Source organism: Seriola dumerili, unplaced genomic scaffold, assembly GCF_002260705.1.
Source record: "Seriola dumerili isolate Sdu_G_001 unplaced genomic scaffold, Sdu_1.0 BDQW01002293.1, whole genome shotgun sequence".
In the NCBI taxonomy this organism is placed as follows: Eukaryota; Metazoa; Chordata; class Actinopteri; order Carangiformes; family Carangidae; genus Seriola; species Seriola dumerili.
Genome location: NW_019176548.1, coordinates 519,502 through 543,405, shown reverse-complemented (window position 1 = coordinate 543,405; position 23,904 = coordinate 519,502). Strand labels below are relative to the sequence as shown.

The 23,904-nt window shown below is 40.4% G+C and overlaps 1 protein-coding gene across 1 annotated transcript in view; it reads right to left on the bottom strand.

The window, feature by feature from the left end:
- The window catches only part of igsf9b (immunoglobulin superfamily member 9B), a 69,002-nt gene that overhangs the window by 4,195 nt on the left and 40,903 nt on the right, over positions 1–23,904 (bottom strand). Inside the window, exons 6-19 of the mRNA XM_022769191.1 lie at positions 22,775–22,916; positions 19,547–19,692; positions 16,886–17,028; positions 15,768–15,908; positions 15,543–15,662; positions 15,247–15,397; positions 12,856–12,979; positions 10,530–10,705; positions 5,941–6,167; positions 5,270–5,354; positions 4,985–5,146; positions 4,388–4,433; positions 3,429–3,515; positions 1,071–2,696 (exon numbers count right to left, since the gene is read on the bottom strand). Coding sequence (XP_022624912.1) covers positions 1,071–2,696; positions 3,429–3,515; positions 4,388–4,433; positions 4,985–5,146; positions 5,270–5,354; positions 5,941–6,167; positions 10,530–10,705; positions 12,856–12,979; positions 15,247–15,397; positions 15,543–15,662; positions 15,768–15,908; positions 16,886–17,028; positions 19,547–19,692; positions 22,775–22,916 — 3,376 coding nt within the window. The remainder of the gene's footprint in view (positions 1–1,070; positions 2,697–3,428; positions 3,516–4,387; positions 4,434–4,984; positions 5,147–5,269; positions 5,355–5,940; positions 6,168–10,529; positions 10,706–12,855; positions 12,980–15,246; positions 15,398–15,542; positions 15,663–15,767; positions 15,909–16,885; positions 17,029–19,546; positions 19,693–22,774; positions 22,917–23,904) is intronic.

The window sequence follows — 23,904 nt, the reverse complement described above, 5'->3', positions numbered from 1 at the left end:
CAATTTATCATTATTTACAATAACAGACCTGGTTTTTTTATAATAACCATCTATTACTGACATATTAACAGAATCAATACTGTAATAATACAGATGTCTTGCCAGCTTTTACTGTTGACTTATTAGAAAGTGAGAAACTCTTGACCCTTTATTAATGGTTTATCAGAAATCTTAACAGCAGAACTGATGGTTTGTTACCCTTTATAATGACCCTTTATAAAGCATTTATAAGCTGTAACTAATGGCTTTATTAAAGGTCGATAAATTGTCAACTAATGGTTTATGGAACTGTTATAAGCTACAAATGAAAACAAGTTTTTGTTTACCAAGTTGTGAAAGAAGTGTTAAGTCCTTATTGCAGTAAACACACATTAAACACATCAACAGTCGTTTATAAAGGGTGAATTACGAGAAAGTGGTACCATTATGTATAACAGTATAAATGTAAAAATGTAAATATTCATTAAATATACACTCAAGTTGAGTATGAAAATAATATCTGCTAATGCTTCACACACGTTTTGACTTCCATACTTCTATAAATAATTGATCTGATCAAGTTTAATTTATATCAATCTGTGGAAAATACTTCAGAGTTTCACTGTTTAAAATGAAATGGGGGACAGAAAAAAAATGGTACAGTTTTAAAAACAGTAAACTTGAGGGTTTGTGTAGCTTAAGCTTTTCATCCAAATCTTCCTCCAGTCATTATTTTTAAAGCTGACTTCATTTTTCATTGTTATGATCTATATTTTATAAGATTAAATATGAGCTATCAAATAGTAAAGACAAAAATACATGATCTTAAAATCAAATTGAGCTTTCACATGCCATTAAAGTGTCAAAGTTTAGAGAACTGTCATTTTTATGAACTTACAATGTGTGCTAAATGCAATTACATGCCTTCTGCATATTTAAGTACAATATGCATCTTAATTATGCCTAAATGGAAACATCAAAGTAAAACTGTGGATAAATACTCAGGAAATTTGGACTAGAGAGCAGACGCGGAGACAAGTCTCCTCTTTAAATAAATATGTGACTATTCTCTACTGGAATGGATCACCTACCCTGAGGCTGAAATCTGGAGCTGGGAGGGCTCTGAGGGTAGCATCTCCTCCTCTGTCCTTCTCTGGGATGGCCTCTGCCCGAAAACATCCCTGCCCTCCAGAGGGGGAGAGGGGGACTGGGAGGGGTAACTGGCTGCAGTGGAGGCATAGGACATGTGGGCGTGGTAACTGGGGCTGGGTTGAGTGGCGCCCTGGCTCTGAGTGGGAGAGGTGGACAGGGAGGACCTCCGGGAGAAACTGACAGTGGCGGAGGGCTGCAGGGTGATCTCAGGCATCTCCAGAGACCGAGAGGTGCGGAGGATGCTGGGGCGCGGAGGGGGGCGCACTAGAATATCTGGAGAACCTGGCTGGGTGCTAAGGGGGCTTTGGGAGAGTGGAGAGAGGCGGGAGGGCTGGAGTACTAGCGGGGGTAGGCTGGGGTCTGCCCGGCGCCCCGCCCTCGGGCTGAGCCAGGACTGAGGACTACTACTGGGGGCTGTGCTTGGGCTCCCTGCACGGGCTGCCGGGTCAGGGTAAGGCAACACTGGTACACCCACACCGTGGGCCGTGTGTCTGAGCTGGCCGAGACTTTGGGCCTGTTGCATAGCTAAGCGCCTAACCGGAGGCCCCGAGGGCCTGTCTCTGCCTGGGGGAGCCACAGGGACCTCCAGCTGCAGGAGTCCAGGGCTTGTTGGATCCTTTAGGGAAGGGAGGTGCAGGCGGCTGGGGGGGAGAGAGTGAGGAGGGTATGGGGGTGGGTCAGGGAGGTCCTGGGGATGATGTAAGGGATGGTGAGGTGGGTATATGAACCGTGGACCCTCTAGACCCAGGAAGGGTAGCTCATGAGGCTGCCAGCTTTCAGGTGAACGAGGAGGAGGGCTGTGCGTGTGAGAGAGAGAATGGCCAGAGGCAGTGTACTGATGGTGCTCCATCTCTCCACTCTCCTCGGGGATGGAGGGGTAACCAAAGGGCCCTTCGGCGGTGCCTGGGGGGGAGGATAGAGCGGAGCTACGCGGGCTGATGTCAGGCATGTAGAATGGTGGTGGAATCCCTGATTCACCGCGGCTGCCTAGATACCCATAGAATGGGCCCTGGGGAAAGCCCCTGTAGCGGGAGGACGGGGCCTGCCCTGAGGCGTGAAGTGCACTGCCCTCTGCAAAGCTCATACCTTCCATGGGCCTGTGTAGGCGGGGGCTGTAGGTAGGGGGCTGCGTTGACTCCAGGCTGGAGGACGTTGGGGAGAGCTGGGGCCGCAGCGTGGGCATGATGGGCGGCAGAGGCCCGGGGTCAAAATCATTCTCCTCATCAGACTGCCGGAACTCAGGGTACATGTCAGACTCCTCTGCGAAGGGGAAGCCCTGGATGCGGCGGGGCGGTGGGCTGCTCTCCATGACGAAGCGGCCATCAGGGCCGCGGCTTATCAACTCAATAGGCGTGGTGACCTCTGCTTCATGCTTGGACACACTGTATTTCTTGCTGGCTATGGCACGCTTGGTTTTCTTGTAGAAGGAGAGCTCCTTGTCTTTCTCTCTCTGAGGGCTGGGCAGCTTCCTGACGTACAGGCCTGGACCCTGGGAACCCTCTGAAGAAAGAGAGCGTGGCCGAGATGGAGGGGAGCTCTCTGGACTTATCTTCCCCGATGATAACCTAACAATACAATGCAGACACAAGACACTGGCTTTATTTAACATACACCAAAGGACACCCAAAGGGAAAACATTTCAAGTATTTAAAAAAAAAAAAAGAAAAGAAAAATCTCTGATGCTGTAAATTAATAGGCATGATTGAAGTTCCATTCTTCAACTGAACAAATGACACAATACAAAGCCAAAGCGCTATATAAAGGCAGCCATAATGAAGAGCATTATGATAATGACCAGTGTATGGCGACAGCAGTATCCTAATGGAACAGCAGCTAATGAACCAAGCTAAAATGACGAGATGAGAGGAGGACCAACGACGCAACCATGACAACCGTATAACTTATCTATTGAATCTACATCTTCTTGAGCAGACGTGAGACCAATTTCCATATGCTGCACCAAATGGTGATGTGAGGAAAGCAGATGACATCTAACCAGGCCTCATTTGCCCACACCAGGAGCAGCACAGTCGACATTAACTGGGTCACTGAATACATCACGTAGACATACATTATAAAGAGTGCATATACACAGTATTCTACTGTACATGCAGCTGAACTAATGCAATTTAACTCCTGTATGGTGCGTGAAGTCTGTGCATGCAATAAGACCAGCGGTAGGCTTCACTACAACAAATAGTCATTGTAAGTTGATCATTTCTATGCAATGCATTAACCATGCAGCCAAGCCAGTGCAGTGCAGCACACTCTGTATTTTGGTGCAGGCAGGCACTCACAGGGGGCTGGCGGGCGGGGGCAAGAAACTGCTCCTGGCAGGCTCGTCCCAGCAGGGCTCTACCCCTGGCAAGGGGGTGAGAGGAGGCCTGCGATGGGAGACAAACGACATGGGCCTGGTTCATCTTTATCTATGCCACTTGCAGGAAGGACTGAGTGTGAACTCCCTGACCTGCCTGGACCATTTCATAAAAAATAGACAAAGGTATCTGATACTAATGATTTCCCTAAAGTCTCAGGCAAACAAACATTTACTCTGGAATGGTATTTACACAGATTATTGTCACAAATGAGCTCCTTTTGAGATTGAAATGCATTCATACATGTACACAGGTTTTACAGACAGACAGACAGGAACACACATGTAGCTGATACTGTACATTAAATGTGCAGCTAAACAAAAAACAGCATTATTAACCACTGAGAATCATGCAGAAAGCAGACAGCGTTTGAGGTTAAAGAATACAGATGGATCAAAAATCAATACACATACTGCAGCTTGGGCACTCTGGGTAATGTGTTTAAAATGCTGACTTGGCTGCTTTGAAGTCTCCTTAATCTGCCCATGATCCGCTAGAGGTTGCTACTGTACATGTTCTTCCACACCCTCCAAAAAAAATCAAGCATATAATCAATGTTTTTTTTTTTTTTAATCATCCACCTGGGCTGTTTCTTCTTCTGTATGCTTATTCATTTTGCACTTCTTAACCAATACATCAACTCTTGCCATATTACAGGAGAATGCATGCTGTGTGCATCAAGCGGCTTCACTTACAAGGCTCCAAAAAGATTATGTAATTCCAGTTGCTGTTTGTGGGTTTTGCCTGTTATTTATTGTTGTAATGTATGCCTTGTCACAGTATGCATGGGAAGTGAAATTTTTACAAAAGGTGCAAAAGAAGATGCACAGTAGTAGCCACCTCTGGTAGACTGCAGGGGCTCTGGCATTGGCTTTACTTACGGTGACTCAATGCTTTTCCTGAAGTGTGTCACCGACAAGGGAGGATCTGAGAGGACAAAAATATTTCAATTTAGCATTTCTTCTGCACAATACCAAGAGTACAAGTCAGACACATGGAGGGATTAAGAGACAATGGGCCCCTGAGCACAGACATGTAACAGGCCTCTCACCCCTCATACATAGGCTGCATTGTTCGTAATTGTTTTGTGTCCCTTCATGATTCTTCTGTGTCTTTTTTAACTCATTTTGTGTCTCTTTTTCTGTGGTTGTTTTTTGTCTCTTTGTGGTCGTTTTGCGTGTTTTCTAGACATTTTGTGTGTCTTTGTAGTTGTTTTGAATCCCTCTGTGGCCATTTTGTGTCTATTTGTAGTCATTTTGCATCTGATTATAGACATTATGCATCTCTTTGTAGACACCTCGCACCACTGTCTATTCAGTTTGCTTGTCTTTGTAGTCTTTTGATTGAAATATTAACAGTCACTTCAAACGAGAGGCTCTGGCTCTGGACCCCGGGGCCTTTGCCTGCTCAGTAATCCATCCATGGTGAGACACGTACCATATTTAATACATGTGAATCAAGAGGAGAGGGAGACCGACCTGGTTTACGCTTGAGTTTACGACGGTGTTGCTTATTGACAAAGCAAGCAGCTAGAGTGCTGAACAGTACTGCCGCTGCCAGAAAACAGATAGTTGCCACGACACCCGCCACCACAGGCCGCGCCAGCCCCTCGTCAGGCAACTCCGCAGGAGGGAAGGGATCTGACGGGGCAGATGAGGAGGTTAAATGGAGAGTTTGCAAATAAAAAACTCACAAGTCTATTCCTCGCAAGAGCCATTCATTTCTGTGTATCGTCTGTAATGCTTTACTGTGAACAGACTGACCTGTGCTAGATACTCCCACGACATTGCTGCTCTCACTGATCAGGTCATCCATGACAGCCATCACTCGAAACTCGTACCAGGACTCCTGTCACAGAGACACACCAAACACACTCTTCTTATGACCGTCTCATACACTGGTTTTTGTGAACAGCTTACTAGATCATGGCTTAACACCCTGCACTGAATTTCACACAATTGGTTTATAGATTATACAGATTATATTAGACATATGATAATTATTCTATTTTTTTTATAGGTATTCTATTAGTGATTGTAAAAATGTCTATATATTAATGACTGTACTGTTTTGTAATTTTGAACCAGCTGCAGTCTACAACTGAGTGGTTATTGAAATGCACTGAAATGCAAAAAGGCTAAAAATAAGAAATTAGTTTTCATTGATGTCAGTCTTTATATGGATGTCAGTCCTCTAAAACCCACTGCATACTGTATGATAAAAGCGTGGACGGCAAATAATGTCACGTCCAGATATGCTTGGCACCATGAAATGGTGAGATTGTTAACAAAAAAGGATTCTGTTAATTAACTTCTTAGTCAATTATTCCTCTAACTTATCCACTGTGCCACTAACATTAAACAAAATAAAAGCATGAAGACAGAAAAACTCCCACAGACTCATGTTTCCAAATCAAAATGTGGATGTAACTGACCTGAACGAGGTCTCTGGCTACGAGCTCAGTCTCAGTGGATGGGATCAGGTCATCCAGAACCTCCCACCTCTCCCCGAGGCGGAACTCCATGATGTATCGGTCGATGGGTGAGGAGTGGTTGGCTGGAGGGAGCCATGTGAGGAGGACACCGTGCTGCGTGCGATTGGCTGTGAGGCACCGTGGTGGAGTAAGAAGCACCAGTGGTTCTGGGGTACCCAGAGGAGAGCCTGTGGACCAGAAATTGGACACCATGAATGTTTGTACCAAATGTTGTGCCAATACATCAAGTACATTTTAAGATATACTGTAAGTGTAAATTTTGACCTGCTGCTCACCAAAGTTATGAATATCTGTACACAATTTCATAGAAATCTATCTGATAGTTTCACAAGACATTTCACTAAAATCCAAAAATATCATCCTGCTGGTGGCAACAGAGGAAAAGTCAGGAGATCACCAAAGTTGGTCAGACTGCGAACATGTGTACAAAATTTCATGGCAATCCATGGTGGACTGACTGACCAAAAGGGCCTTTGTTAGAGCTATTCAGTAGCATGGCTAAAACTGACTAGATTCAGTGGATTTGCAAACAGGGCTGAGTGGAAGAAAGAATGAACAGAGTTTTATGACTTTTTTAACAATAAAAAAACAATACAGTGTATATCATGAACCGTAATAAATATCATATAAAAGATGCATTGAGTCACTCAGCTTGAAGTTTGTCAGACGGCCTGAGAAAGGAGCGTGGTTTAGCTCTTTGAATATTTAACCTCACAAGTGCTCCACCTGACCTCAGACTAAATACTGAGAGAGCTTTCCCTACAGTGTCACACTGGCTAAAGAACTTCCACTATTTTCTTTTGAAAAAAGCTGAGACCGAACACAGTTCTCCTAGTTGCCCACAAAAAACATCCCATTACTTACATTTATAAGGAGTGTCTGAACATTTAATATGTGGTTTATAACACACTCTAATGTGGTTCTAAGCAGATATAAGTGTTTATTATTTATTAAGTGTTTATTACTCCTGTGTGCGGCCATGAGATGAGGCTGCTGGTAGAGAATAACATTATAGTAAAACACAGCTGTGATAATATAAAATATGCCTTAATAGGACAAGTTATAATTGTTAACAAATACTGTACATATAATACAAACTTAAAATGTATCTGCTGACAATTACATTATAACATAACAAACCATTTATTAAGTTTATTAAAGTTTATATACTGCTTATAAATGAAAAATAGAGGACTTGAAGTAAAGTGTTAATATAAAAACATAAGTATACTACTCACAGTCGTGAACACAGAAATACACTAGGCCGTTGTACAGTTTTATCCAAAAAGCAAATTTAGTGTCTGAAATGACCAAATCAAAAATTTGAAGTAAAATGAATCAAATCGAAAACTCTTACTTAACTGTCATGCCATGAATGACAGACATCCTACCAGTGGTATGGTAACACAGCATGTCAGAATATATCGACAATAGAATCCATTTGTCATGAAAGAGCAGGAGATCCTGAACAGTGACACATTAATCATACATGAGTTGGACTAAATCCTGGGTCACAAAGACGCCCTGTGAAGTTTAGTTTATCCAAAATGTATTTTCTCTTTTAACAATTTGAACATAATCACGTCTTTTTTTCTTTAAAAAATGTTGTTAGCTTATAAGAGTATGTGTGACGGCTGTGAGCCGGAGCTGAATGACTGATGTTTGATTTCTGTTGTGAAAATTTAACAAAAATGAGACTATGGAACAATGCAATATACAACAGAAACCTTATTCTCCATTGTCATCCATCTATTGGCTGCTATCTGAGTGTGTGAACTAGGTCAGAACTTTGCAAGCCCCATTTAGCTTTTGTTGAATGAAGGGAAGCTTCACAACACATTGTTTGTAGCAGAATCAGGGTTTACACTGTATAAAACCAGACCAGTGCTGTCAGGAAGTTACTGTTATCAAGTCTAAGGGATTATGATACGACTGTTCGATTGTCTCATAAAAATGGCAGTGGATAGAATCAATAAGAAGGTGTTTATGTGGAGTAAATCATCCAGTTCTCAGTGAAGAGCTTTACTCAGTGTTTAAGAAGCTGGATATTCTTTATATCTATAGGAATCATTTGTGTTGTAATGTTAACTTTATTAAAAGTAATTTTTCATTGAAGTTTGAAGAAAAATTGAAAAGAAAGCCAAGTCAAAGCCAAAATCAAACAAACGTTTGGACCTGAATCACATGCTACATCTTGTTTATGCAGAAGTCAGAGATCTTTAGTTGAGAGCTGGTATTCTTCCTCTTCACAGGCTGGTGGATTCAAAAATGTTCAGGAGGAAAACAGATAGTTTGAGCTGATCTAGGTGAAGAGGAATGTGTGAGTCCAATTTTTTTTTGTACTATAAAAATCATAATGATGTAAAAGAGTTAATTTTCAATTAAATATCAAAAACTGGAATTCTTGTTTAATTTTGGTGCATTAAACTTTGCTAACACTGTCTATAAAACCTGGAAACAGCACTCTGGTCGTGGCGTGCGTGAATATATGGTGTCTTGTAAACCCGTGCTGCCTGTGCAAAGTTATCTGTACGACACAATAATAACATTTTAACTGTTGTGTTTCAAACTAAGAGTTTCACATCTTTTTTAACTGAGGTCTTCACAGCTAAGTATTGCATTGGTAAAAAGGTAACTTAATGCACTGATTTCCATATTTAATGAACTGTGTGGAATTAGACTACATGGGTTTGTTTGAGGTTTCTTCTCTCTGTTTCGTACACACAGAGACTTTGGGTGTGCCTTGTTTTATGCATTTCCTCATTCAAAACCTTCACTTCTTTGTCCTTTCCACTGGCATGAGGGGAAATCTGGTGATGCACTCTTCTCCCTTCATGCCTTTCTTTTTGCTGAGACATTCACTTTAAATACCATACACCTTTAATTCAGTGTGTGCTCAGGCAGCGGGCATACAAAGACTGACCTGGCAGCATGCCCTTGAAGCATGAGTTGAATTAAAACACACAAGAATCTAAACGTAAACTGTAAACCTTAAATGTAAACCCTTTTTTTCTTTTCACATCAAAAATGCACTTCATACAAAAACATGAATTTCTTAATAGCAGCTACATTCAGCTCAGTTGACTGGCAAGCTATTCTGTAATGGCTCTTTCTCACGGCAAACATGTTGACTTGTCAAACACAGGTGGAACTAATAACATTAATAAAAGCCTCTGGTATTGTACGTGCTGGTTTATTGGCACACCTAAATGGGACAGTGCCATCATTAATGCCATTAGTTACACCTGTGTTCCTCCTGCTATGAGAACTCAAAAATGTTTGCAGTGTGAATTATCTGTTGCATTGCTCAGTGCACTGAATTGTATCCACAGTGCTGTGTAAGAAATATCAGCAGCTTTAAAGTTCAACACAATTTAATGCTTTCCTGACTCATTTTGTGCATTTCTTTACCTATAATGCCTGTAAGTGTCAGGCACATAACAGCGAATGGTAGAAATGATACATTTTTAATGATAGTTTCAATTTCTTCTTTTAAATCCTGACAGAACACCACACATGGGCTTAAAAGGAAGCTAGAAAGGCCTTGATTTATGGACAGTTTTTAAAAAGAGCTTCGTGGAGGTGGGTGGAATTAAAGCGGTGTGTTGTGGATGTAAAAGATGATGTTTAAAAGAATGAAGGAATCTGGTCCAAACATGTCATTTTTTTTAGTAGTAGTACTGTTACATACCTTCAAGGGCATATATTTGAAATATATATACAATATTTATATATATGTATATGTTTTTTGGGTAGGAAAATGAAATGAAAATGGTTATGGTGCTTTCCATAAGAATGGTAGCATAACAAAAAATAACAAAAGAAAAAGGAATATAGATGAACGTCTAAACGTCTGCTGTATTGTTCATGCATTAACTCTCCTTAAAATCGTGTTTAGTTTCCTTTATAAAGACGATAGATGTTAGATCCAGATAAAATGATTTTTTTAATCATGCAGAGCAGGTGAAGAAATGGGGTGTTTTTTCTGCCCTGAACCGTGTCTGTAGGTCCTCAGGCTCCAACCAGTGAAGACAACCACTCCCGACGAGGTAGAGCAGACTGTATGTAGCCTGACAGGTGAAACCCAGGGCATAAAAAAGACATAAAAATGCTTGCTGCTCCACTTGCTGCTGGTCTTTAAGGTTATTGCTCTGAGCACACAGCAGTAATTGAAGCCGACTGAGATGAACATTTTTATCAAGTCATATCTTCTCTCATCTGTATTTTGGCAGCTGGGCAGTCAGACAGTCATTGTTTAAAGAGATTTTAGTGACATAATCAACCCGAAACAATAAAAGAAAATGGGAATAGGATTTTGAAGTGACAGGAAAATGTCCCCCCACCATCCCCAGTGGAAATTACACCATTATATACATTAATTTAAACATCACTAGAGGGCAGTATCTTCCACACCGTGTCTGATGATATTCTAAAATTAGAAATGGTGTCTCAGTGCAGCTCAGTGGGTTGATTCTGAAGTCAAGAAGCGGCAAACATGGATGGAAAAACCTTTGATTAACTGCACCCACCTGCAGTGTTGACTGTCACAACTTCGCTGAATGGGCCCGTGCCCAGTTTGTTTTGTGCCAACACACTGAACTGGTACTCTGTCCCAGGCTCCAGCCCTGGCACCACCAACCAGGTCTGAGCACCAGAGACTGGCATCGAATGCCAGTCGTGAGGACCGAAGTCTATTCTCTTTGACCTGAGAACAGAAATAAAAGGCAGAAACACTGAGGATTATTTACAGCACGATTAAAGGCTTAAACTTCATAATGGTGAATAATTTTCTTGCTGCGATTAGTCACAAGACAGTGTTGTTCAGAAAGTGGGTGCTAAAAATGTGCAGATAATTTAAGGGTCAAGCACCAAATAGATTTCTCTCTGTTTGACATCATTTTTTTTACTTGTCTTTGAAGCATGTCATAGTCATGCACCAGCCTACTCCCACTTTTTTCCAGTCAATTTCCTGGAAACTTTCCTCATAATTTCCAAAAAATTAGATGCTATTTTGCTGGTTTTCATTACTAGGATGTTTCCAAGAAAAGGCCCACACAAGTAACTACAAGAGATATGGAGAAAGTGTGACAGTTATATTTGAGTTTCTTGAAGAAAAACCTGTGAGTAAGTCATAAACATTAACACTTTATTCTATAGGTCTGCTATTCCCGAATAATTAAAAGTTTCCTGGAATGAACCACATAGTTTGGTTCTAATTATGAGGAAAATAAAGACAAAGTTGTCAGTCCATTTAAACTTCAGTGCAAATTTATTACTTCATCCACATCATTTATTCTGAATTGAATGTTTGGTTTTAGACACGTTTCTCTATTTGCATGTGCAGCTCTCCTGTCATCCTCTGAATAAAGGTCTAAAGGTTGAGCTAGAAATAACTGTAAGTGTATCAATTGATCACTCTCAATTTCACCTGTAATTAGAACCAAGTTATGTGGTTCTAATTACTGCTTTAAAAACCAAAGTCTGCAAATCGCTCACTGCTTCTCTTAAAGCTTAACTGCTGTGAGCGCAGGAATAACTGAAAGCGGCCTGGATGAGCAAATCAACATTTTTATCAACTCCTCTCTCATCTGACTTATGGCGACTGGACAGTAGGAGACAGTCTGGTGGACTCTGCTCAGAGAGATTCTAGTGAGTAAATCACCCTGAAACTTTAATGGTGGAGGGGACATGTCCTCCACCCATCCCCAGTGAAAATGACATCATTTGTTTTGCCAGAACTGACAATTTTTCCACTATCAATATCCTCTAACTTTTAAAACTACTTGAATGATCCACCCAGGGAATATGATTGCTATAGCAACAAAATCTCAATCTTAAATTCACTCGATTTATACACTGCTGCTCATAAAGTTGGAATAAAATATTTTTAACCTCTTTCCATGAAATGATTGGGACAATGTGATTTATTTCATTTCACCTGGGTAATTGGGACACATAATGTAATCATTGCACCTGGTCAAAAGTTAGTACTGATGCATTTAAATAGGAGTAAACAGAGGATTGTGTCTGAAAACTAAATCATTCCAACTTTATGGGCAACAGTGTATTTGCTTATTGTAAACTGTAATTTAAAAAACTGATGACTGACATTGACAGGATAACACAAAAGTATTTAAATGTTAACCAATTTGTGCGTTTCACCTATTAGTCGTGGTCCCTGTCACTGCAGCCATATAAACCTGTTATTTGGTTGTTATTAAATAATAATGTTATTTTAATTGTGTCACTGCTATTTAGTTGTGTTTACATCCACAATACCCCACTCCATTAGGCTACAATGTGAAATGTATTAAGCATATTAATTATCTCTTACCAAGGTAATTACAGGGCTTTGACTCACAAATTTGTAGTTTCAATTTCATGTGAAATGTTATTGTACACGAGAACGTTGTGGAACTACATTCAAAAGTGTCACTTTCTTTATTTTTACAATAATCACGTGAGCGTCTATTGTTACCATGATGGATGGTTTACTCACACACACGGAAAAAAATCAAAAAATATACTCTGTTCTGGCTAGGAGCAGGGGCATATCTCATGCACGATGCTGAGTGGGATGTTACTGCAGTGACACTCCATTACTTTCCCAATACACACTATGAATTATGCACACACACATCCACTAAATACCCTGAGAAATAAGCTGTCAAAACAATTCTGTGGTGAGCTACTGATTGAATTTCATATTTTATCATCATCAATGAAGAAGGCAGAAGAAAAAAAAAAGAAGCCCTGCTCCTAATGTACATCAAACTAGGCCGATAACCTCCAGATAGTGTTTCCACATCTGTAGACTGATTGATGATTGATTTGAAGGAAACTAAGAGCACTCACACTGGACCGTACCACACAGAAAAGGTCTGTTCGAAGCCACCATCATAACCTGGTTCCCAGGACACATTAGCAGAGGTTGTTGAGGGCAATACATGGATATTGCCAGGAGCGTGTGGGCTGGTGCCTGAGTGGTTCATAGAGACAGAGGCAGAAAAATGGAATAAATTAGTTGATATGAATACTGTATTAACATTTTATTCATATAACTGGCAATTCTAAGTCAGACTCATAATCAATCTGATTCAGTTAAAAAAAAAAAGCAAACTATGAGCATTCTGTTGCTGTTTTCATCCCCAAATGCAGTGCTGCTTCATGCGTCTGCTCTCCGTGGATAATGTCATGCTGGCTGAGGTGGTGACCAGTGTAAGGTCAAGTTCTAGATCAGCAGCGCTGTCTACGGCTCTGCTCATCCCACCCACCAAACAGCTGTGCAGTGCGGCCCGAAGCCAGCTACTTCTCACTAAGGGAGAGACCTAAGCGTGGTCTGAGGAGCACAGCTGTCTGTGCCACCCTGTGACACCTGTCAGCTGAGGGCTGCTCACACAGCTGTGCGACACTATAACCACTCCATAGGCACTGGGGCAATGGGCTACTGGGGCAGACTTACTGACTTGTTCCCATTTAATGGACTACCAGACTTGAAGGGAACAATTCAATTCAACATCATGAAAATATGGATATTCATTACCTTCTGAGAGATAGATGAAAAGACTGATGCCATCACATATCTGTATGTCAAATATGAAGCTAGGGCCATGGGAGATGGGAGGGGACGGGAGACTGTGATTTCCTCCTTTTATAATTGCAATGTCTCCTCAGCCTTGAAGAAAAAAGGGGTGTGATGGTGGAGTTTTTTGAGTAATAGATGATTTCTGAGAAGCACAAGGCTGATCTGACACAGAATACTTGATTGTAGTTTAGCTAAAGCTATGGCTCCTTGGTGGTTTTATACAGAAATCCTAAAGTTAAATATTGTGACGTTTACTCAGTTAAAGTAGTAGTTCATCATTTTGGGGAACAACTTGTTATTTTTGCACCTCTGTTTTTGTACAGATTAAACACACGAGATACACAGTGTTATTGAGCTTTATAGGTGCTATTAGGTGGAGTTTTTTTTTTTCTTTTACCTTTCGTCAGATCCAAGATAGCTGTTTCCCCCAAGTCTTTATGCTAAGCTGAGCTAACCGGCTGCTGGCTGTAGCTTCATATTTACTGTGCAAACATGACAGTAGTATTAATCTTTTTATCAAACTCTCAGCAAGATAGTGAAAGTGTATTTCCAGTAGTAGTTGAGGTGAATGCCATATGGCCTCAACGTCTATGGTTCATTTCAATTCCTGGCCAGAATGTACAAGTGATCCCCCTGTGCAAATATTTTGTGACATCTTACCTACTTTTGCGATTACAAGTCTGAAAACTATACTGTACATAAAACTATCTTTCCAGCCTACAGGGGATAAATATTTCATAATCAATAGATCGATTTTCAGAGGAGTATTCCTTTAAAAGCCTGGACTAGAATACAAGAACAAGACATACATTTACTTAATGTTTGCATGTTTATACGACTGTAAAATGTGCTTAACAGCATAAACCACCTCTTAAAGAACAATACTTTTGTGTCTGTTGTTGCAATGCAATTGTACATTTAACATAATTATAATCATTACCCATAATAATTATATGTCAATAAGTCAATACACCTCCATAATGAGTTGAGGCGGTTTTAAAACTCTGTGTAAGGCTTTTATCTACTCAAAATGGCTGCTATTACTGCTGTAAAAACGTTGTCACAACTTAAGCAAGCAAAGGACATAATAAGTGCTGCAATCTGTAACTGTATGAGAGAACTTTACAGTTGTAGGGGGTACTTAAAGGCAAAGGCACCATGATTAAAATCTGATGTTTAGAATTTGCATTATTGGTGTCAAAGGAGAATTTGCACAGTGTTCAGGGCTCGTTGTATTACCCTTCACAATGCATTCTTAGTGCATCTGGACCTTCATAGCCCTGTTTAAACTTCATATCCCTGCATGCCTTTGTCGGCGCTTCAGTCAATCAATTTATGAGTAAAAAGATGTCCTTGGCCCAACGCCTGAACAGACAAAGGCTGAAGTGACAGGGTTTTAGCAGAGGGCTGGATAGCACACTGTAGCTACAGAGTCAGGCTTTAATGTAACTGTCTAAAGCTATTACAGATAAGATCAACTGAAATTTTAATGATGCCCAAGGGGAAATTGGGTAGAGGCAAGGGGTTTGTGGGATAAGGGTCACTTCTTCTTCATGCAAATCATTTCAAAGACACAACAGAGTGAGATCACAATGAACTCAGAATAACTAAGACAGGTCAGTGGTTGAGGAAGTTGAGAGCACTGTGCAGGTTCTTTGTACCGATGACTAGGATACGCGTGCTGGCAGTGATGCTTGTGACCACATTGGTGGCTACACACTCCCATTCTCCATGGTCTTCCTTGCTGAGGGACAGAAACTGTAAGCTGCCACTGGGTAGGATGTTGTGCTTACTCCTGCTTGGCTTCCCCACCTTCAATGGACACGAAAATTACAGCGACATGGTTAAAAGGTGTCAGGCAAACAGATTTTAGTACACGACAGGTAAAATCAGAAACAGAAACACAAGGTGATTTACTTTCAGGAGGTTTGTTATGGTGTGTGTTTGTCTACTGCACCTTTCTCCAGGTGATGGTTGGTATATCAGGGTCTCCAGAAGCAGCACAGGGGATCACTAGCTCTCTCCCAGCCTCCTGACGATACTCCCCCCCAGGCCTCACATTAAAGTAAGGGGGATCCTTGATAAGCACACACAAACACACACCATGCAGACTTGAGGACAGAGCACTCTATGCTACAACATGTAGAAACTGCACATCAGACACTACCAAACTGCAATGTACCTTTAGCACCAAAGTGGCAGGGGGGGACATGCCCATGGTACCCAGGGCGTTGTAAGGCACACAGGTGTAGGTGCCCAGGGAGTCTTCTGTGGCCTCCGCCACCCGGATACTTCCATCTGGCATCAGGCTCCAACCGGGGTACTACAAGACAAGGGAGGGGGCATCTAAAATGCTTGATTTCAGGGTTCTAAATACTTTTGAACCGCACAAGAAACCAAAAACTTAAACCAAAATTTAAATCGGATGAATGAGAAGTGAAAATTATTGCAATGCAAGTCTGCCCTCAACAGCAGTGTGAAATACAGTAGTAGATAAACAGAGCACAGAGGTATGTATGCGACACTTGAGTAAAGTTTGAAAACGACACTGCTTTACACAGACAGTGTAGTGTTGAAATGATACAGAAACTGTGGGGTTCGGTTGCAGACTACTATTTTTGCAAAGGTCACTGGACACTTGATCATAATCTTTGAATTGTAATGGGAAAGTTTAAATCATCAATGTGCTGTTACTGTCACAAAAACAGAAAAGGAAAAGTTTTGTGTTAAGCTTTTATCACCCAGTGGACTTTGATGGACTGTTCAATTATAAAGAAGTTACCTGAATATGAACATGTAACACATGTATGTAGGTTCAACTCTTCTCATCTCGGTTGTTATTTAAAGAAACAAATAATACTGGTAAAATGCACAGAAAATTATGCAAATGAAACTTTAAAAATATGGTGTCTGTAACTTCAAGGTCTGGAACTTAATGTCCAAAGTCTAATGCTGAAAAATATTAGCAGGTCCAAATGTCGTTTTATTTTGTTGAAAAGATTGCAGTCAAGCAAATCAAACTCATAAAAAAAATATATTTAAAAAGAAAACATAACTTTCATAATGTCATTATTAAAATCATAATACATTTATCATAGATCTGATAAAAAGCCACTTGTTTATCAGCGGCACCAAATAAGCCACTGCATAATCATACCTCATTGAATTTGGGGCCAGTTTTCAAATAGTTTACACTGAGACATACAGAACTGCAGAAAAGCAAACCTAAACATGAAAAAAAAAAATTTAAAAAATGATGCTTTTATAAGGGAGGTCAACAAAGTCCAGAGGCAGACTGACCTTCTCCACTCGGAGAGGATAGCCGTCTTTCTCCCACTTTACCGATGTCACAGGTGGGTTGGCGTCCACCGGGCAGCGGATGATGCCTGGCAGTTTCCGTGGTACGTAGATGACCGGGGGCATGTTGATCACTCGGGCAGGGTCTGGACATAAAGGACAGATCGGTGTTGGAGACATAATCAATAATGTCTGAACCAAATGTTTGATATTTACTGTTTCTAATGTGTAAAGAAATTTCACAGCAGAGACAGGAACTCATTCTTAACTGGCCAAAAATTCTCAGACGGACACAGTTTTGGTCCTACGTTTTTGTCCAGAGTGTTTTATCAATTTTCTTTAACTAAGGAAATTACTTCTCTCTCACCCAAAATTTAGGAGCTCTCCAGTGGTGTCCTACCTGGCAGGAGTTGTCAGGAGATGACTTTCAGGTAGAAACAAGTCGTGATAGGACAGATGAGTTGGGAATGCTTGATGACTATGAGCTTATTAAAAGGTTGTTTTGACAAAATAAGTTTTGAGCTTGACTTTGTGCAGGATGCAGAGGAGAAAACATGATGGGATCCGAAAATACAGCTGTGCAACAGTGTTGATTCTGACAGGACCAACAATTTTGACACTGACAAATCCCACTTTGATCTTGCTTTTGCATCTCATAATGCTCACAAAGAGGGTCCTCAGTGAGAACGGACCCATCTGCATAATGAAGGATATCTCTACTTAATCACAACAGGCAAAATTTAACATATTGTTTTATATCTAGCTAATTGTTATGTTTATTTATTTCAAATAACAGCAGGACTATAAAATATGAACATTTAGGAAACATAGATGAGGTGTAGGTTTAGGGGAATTAGTGAGAGAGAAGACGGAGCTGCAGCCAGCTGAAGAGTTTTCACGTCATCGCTGCATGTGTCTGTGCCTGTGCAATGTGTGCAAGATGCAGTGCAGCATTATTATAGGCTGTTAGGCGATGTGGGGTTGGGCGGGGCTGATAGGACTATTACACTTAGCTGGGTCATATTACCTACTCTTTTGATTTACATATAGACCTCATGGTAACACCTTATTTGAAGTCTCCCTCTTTAGCATTAATAATAAGTACATACATACATATGATTCAATAAATCACATATAACACAGTTGTAAACATCAAGGACATTTTTAGGTGATAATTAATGTATAGCATTTGTCAACAATTATATTTTCTCCCATGAAGACATATTTTGTATTGCAACAGCTGTATTTTACTATATTGTCATTCATTATCTATTTACACAGCAGCCTCCACGTATGGGTGTCAACAGGAGGAGGTACAGTTGCAAATAAAAATACATAAATAGACGGTAATCTGCTTACAGCTGAATTGTAGTGTGCTACAAACCTTTTATTATGAACATTTATATACAACATTTATATGAACATTTGTTCATATGCTAGTTCCGAATGCTTAACAGGTCGACTTAATGCACAATGTTAGTGACTATGACTTTTAATGAATTTTGTCATCATACTTTTGCATATATAACCTTGGTTAAGTTATTTACCTTGTCATATAAAACCCATGAAACTGTCAGAAAATCATAAATGAATGTGATAGACAGATTCAGTCAGACAATGTGAGTAAATGAGCCTGTGTTTAATGGACAGGTGGCTGAGGAAATGGAGGGCAGTAATTATCCAGTGAATCAACTAATTCTGCTGATTTTTCTCAGCTACCTGCTGTTGCATTGAATTTAATTTAACTTTTAACTTTTTTCATATGGACAATCCACTCAGAATCAATACCGCTTTCAGAGAATCCTTGGTACTAATATTAAAACAAACAATAAGACACTCAAAATGCATGAAATAGTTGTTCTGTTCCTCCCTGAAAGTAAGGATAGGACATTAAATAAATTACTCTCAACTACCTAATCTATCTTTAGTCCTAAGTTAACTTTAGAGCAATTCCTGGGAGCGATTCAATGATGTTTGATAATCATGGGTGCAGAGTATATTTTGCATGAAGCATCCAGGACACTGGTTTCATTATGGTCTGCTGTAACTGAGGCCAGTGATGAAATCAGTGCCTGCAGTGCTGTGAATCCCCCAGCTTCCCTCTCTCTCTCTCCCTCTCTTTCTCTCTCTTGCTCTCTCTCTCTCATACTGTAGCACAGTAATCAATGACCAGCAGCAACTTGGGAGCAAATTAGCACAACACACAAGGGCTGACGATGAAACGTCAGATGGCCAGGAGTGTCGTTTCTCTCTCATCAGTCTCAGCTGATGAACAGGAAGGTCACCATTTCATTTAGTGGGGGCCCAGACTCAAAAGAGACCAGGAAAAATGGAGTCTGAGGACGAGCCCGTCTCCATCTTTGTGCACAGGAATGAGGCTGGAGTCGGAATAGATAATAATTCAATCATTGAAATCCTTTGAGAGTATGGAAATGGCCAAAGAGGCTGAGTCAAAATGACGAGGGGGAATCTCTGCTCCCTCTCTGTAACGTTTGACCTTGAAATTCAAGAAGGTTACTTAGCATTACAGTGGCAGAGCAGCGCTGCCAAATAATACAGCAGCCTCCACCACAAGCTGCCTCCATACTGCTGCTGCTGTTCCCTTCTCCTCACACAGCTCGCTCCCGCCCCTCCCCCCCACTTTGTTGCCAGGGTAACACTCACACTGAACAGTCAGGTAGGCTGATGCTGAGGGCGAGATGCCGAGGCTGTTGCTCGGACTGCAGGTGTATTTCCCAGCATCCTCCGGCTTGACCCGGAAGATGATAAGGGTGCCGTCGATGAGGATGCGCACACGGAGCTTCAGATCACTGCAAGAAGACACAGATGTTTTGTCACACCGTGTTGCTGAAACACACCGACAGGACAGGGCACCAATCTATTTCTTTCTTTCTTTTTTTTTTCTCTTCTTTTTTTTTTGGCTAAATTACATCATGGTGCCATAAGAGAGCAGCAGAGAGTCAAACAGCAGCCAGCTCTGAGAGGGATCCAAAGAACACAGAGTACAGAGTGAGAGATTCAAATAAATCTGCTAATTGTCATAATCGCCAAATGGTACATGTTTTCCCCCTTGACAGCATTTAAAATTAAACACACTAATGACGGAGCACATATTCCACTGGCTTTCCTTTTTAATGGAGCTGCTCTCCTTGTCCACACAGTGAAATCAACATTTAATCACACAACTGAAGAGAAGTTCAAACTGAATGTCAATAAATAAAAAGGTACCACTTTCTAAAAAGACCCCCTTGGTAACAAGTTTATAGGCCATAGCTAATGGTTTTATTAATGATTAACACGTGATTTACTAAAGGTTTACAGTCAGTTATAGGCCAATCAAACGAATAACACTTGAGTTGCCTGGCTGTGAAAACATCCTTTGACTGATTGAACTGTATGAAAACTTTGTGAAAAAGGATGTAGAGAATCTGGACAAAAAAACACATTAATTATTAGGTCCATTCTTCCATTAAATATTTATTAATGGATTAACAATGTTTACAACTGCACTGTTGCCAAACAGATATTTTTCACAGCCTGCAAAGCCTTAAGTATTTTTATTAATGGCTTATGAGCTATCTTTAAAGTACTGGTTAATGATTTATTAATGATTATTAAAGCCAACAGTTACAATTTCAGGTGAGACTATTGATTCCAGGCTGGAAATTCACGTTTTATTTTTTCTTCATGATTTTCTTCTTATATAATCTGTATTTTCTTTGTATTGGAAATGTTGTGTATTTTGATTATATTGGAAAAAAAACAATAATATATTTATAATCAATTGTATACATATGTATAATAAATAACACATACATCAAATATTAAACTACATAGTGGTATATACAACACATGTACATTGTATGTAGTATACTGCATCAGCAATGTTCCTTAAGCTGGTTAGGAATACATCCTAAATGGCTCCAGTACAGAGACACAGGTGATCACATGATGATGAATAATAGGTTAGATGAAGCAACAACCCCAAAACATACAGCCAGAGTCATGGAGAGCTATCTTCAGCAACAAGAACAACAAGGAGTCCTGCAACAGATGGTCCGGCCCCCACAGAGCCCTGATCTCAGCATCATGGAGTCATTTTTACTCATGGTAATATTTTTGAAAGCGTCTTCACCCTTCTTTTGGTCGAGTTTTACACGGAACTGCATATGTTGTACAGCACATATTAATTGCTACTGAAGATATTAAGGATTTCACACAAATCAGATAAACTGTTTTGAAAATAAAAATCACCTATGGTTTTGCAGAAAAACGTCAGTGAGTAAAACTAAAGTGTAAGGATTTTTGAAAAGATTACAACAATATGGAGACGAAGGACAAATCCTTGCCCCTCACTGCTTATGTCTGCTCTGAACCTGCATGTGATTGAGGGGTTAAAGGTGAAAGGTTACTCTTCAACTTAGCTGTAAGTGGGAAGTCTTATACCTCACACTCAATTATTTGTATTGCATGTCACACTGTGCGAGATGAATCTGCACGAGACTGTATGATATCAGTTTGAGGCACGACCGATTGTGCGATGACTGTGCGGTGAATTGTGGCGCTACGACATGAACAGAAAAAAGAAAATGAGCAGAGGTGCGTCATCCATCCGTGCTGCTCTTATGTTTAGTAGTTGCAGCTCTGCAAGGTTTTTCTTCTTTGCTACGGTCACACAAATTTCCACCTCTATCTTTCCAGTCTCTGTGTGTGCACGTGTGTGTTAAATGTTGTTTCATGTCGTATTCTGATTGGTTGGTTTCTAGACTTGAGTTGCATCAGCAGTAAAATTGTGAGAGAAGATCCTAAATTTCTGACACTGTCTGAATTTTGCCGCAGCATGTCTTCGGTCACCACAGCTCCAAATCGGCTCACGATGGACAAGCCTCACAGTGAGATGTAGGACCACCATTTTGGGTTTATGAATGCAGCAGCTGATGTCTAATACAGCCAAAAGTCACACAGTGTGGTCCCTTTACGCTGACATCTTGGCTCCTTAGCGCACTTTTAAGTGTAATTTTTAGCCGTTTGATAAATACAGGCTCTTCTCCCAAGTTGCACATTCCAATGTATAAACTCAGTATAAAAGGTCTCTTATTAGAAAGTGGTACCAATAAAATTTAATGCAATTCTCTAAAATACATCTTACCTGTCCTGCAAAAAAAAAAGAAAAAGAAAAAAAGACTGACACCCCGAAAGCTGTTTAAAATTAGCCTGGACACTTTAATGCACTTCCTCTGTGAAAGTCCCTCAGACACTTGTTTTCACTGCCAGTCAAAACCCCATTCACTTGTTCTTCCTTCCCACTTGTTCTGCCTGTCACTTGTTCGCTGTAAAAACCCTCTCAGACTCTAAAGACCTGCTCTGGGGAGCCCGCAGAGGTCCTGGCTACGCTTCAGATCATCACTGCATGAGAGGCGCATGATGACACAAGGCCTGAGTCATGTGATACTGTCCTCAGAGTGCACTAACTCGTCTGGCACGCTCCAGACCGACCCCCGCCAGGCCCCCTCTTACTGCCTCTAGGGCCGCAGCAGGAAAGGGCTCTAGTGCGCGCGCACACACACACACACACACACACACACACACACACACACACACACACACACACACACACACACACACACACACACACACACACATACATATATATACAGTTCATATAAGCACACAAACCAAATACCCTTTGACAGTCACTCAAAATACCCAGCAAAGGGCTCAGAGACACACAATGTCACTCACATCACAAATGCTTTGGGATAAAAGCCTAATGCAGCCTGTGTGATTTAAGTGACTGAGCCTTAACCTCACCCATGTGCTTAACTAAGATGTTTCCATACACACAGAGTCACAGCAGCTACGGTACAGAAGAGAACTTGATCATAACTTTACTTCTTGAAGTAGACGTTATCCTCTTCCCAAAACCAGGTGTAGGTCAGGTTGCCAGGATACGCCTCCGCTTGGCAGGTGAAGAGTGCGTTCTGGGATATGTTTACGGTGACGTTTTCTGGTGGTGACACGATGTATGGAGGCCCTAAGAGAAACAGAAACATGTGTTTTAACAGCTGTAAAAGCTCCGTCTAAAAATCTTTTTTCATGACACCTTTACCACGTTCTTCTGCATAGGTTTGTCTCCAATAAAGTGAAATAAAGACAATTTTATTCACATTGTTATGGACAACAATAATGCCCAAAACCCAATACATACACATTTTTACACACAACATAAAAAATGTAAGAGATGAATACATTAAATAAAAAATGAACTCATGGTCATATAAAAAGAAGAAAAACTATGCAGCACATTGTTTGTTATACTAGATTTCTGGGCAATGGATCCTCTGTTGATTGTTTTCTAAAAACCACTTCAGTCTTGACATAAACTTCAGACAGGAGTCACCCAAGTGATTAGAGTTTTTTGCTTCTTTCCACAGCTGTTGTTAAATCATTATTGCTAAATATTCACAAGCAATGAGTATCACCTTGGATTTACCTCATCACTGCCTGAACTTTGATTGAAAACATCCAAAAAATCTCCAACAAATGATGGCGAAACAATAATTTAAACAAATATACACTGCAATAACATTAGTTTTTATGATACAGACAACAAGTAATGATCAGGAACATTTTAATTCATGGTAAAACTCGAGTTTTAGATTTAGATTTGAAGAGTACTGCAGGGTATATGGTGATCAACCTACTCTTTTAAATCATGTTTATATATCTTTTTTCATTGAGTCTCTTTAATATTTTATTTTAACGTCTTTTATATGTTCGCACTTTGGATTTCCTTGTTGTTGAAAGGTGCTTTAGTCAGGTTCACTTTAAGTACAACTTATTTTTCACCAACATATCTAAACTTAAAATGTGTTCAACCAAACAGCAGAGAAAACCATGGGATGAAAAGTATCTTTAAATCATAAAAGCCTATTAAACTATATGCAGGACTCCACTGTTTCCACTTTGAGGATGTCAACTTTTTTTGTGAGTGAGTGAGAAAGAGCACACACTATGTATTA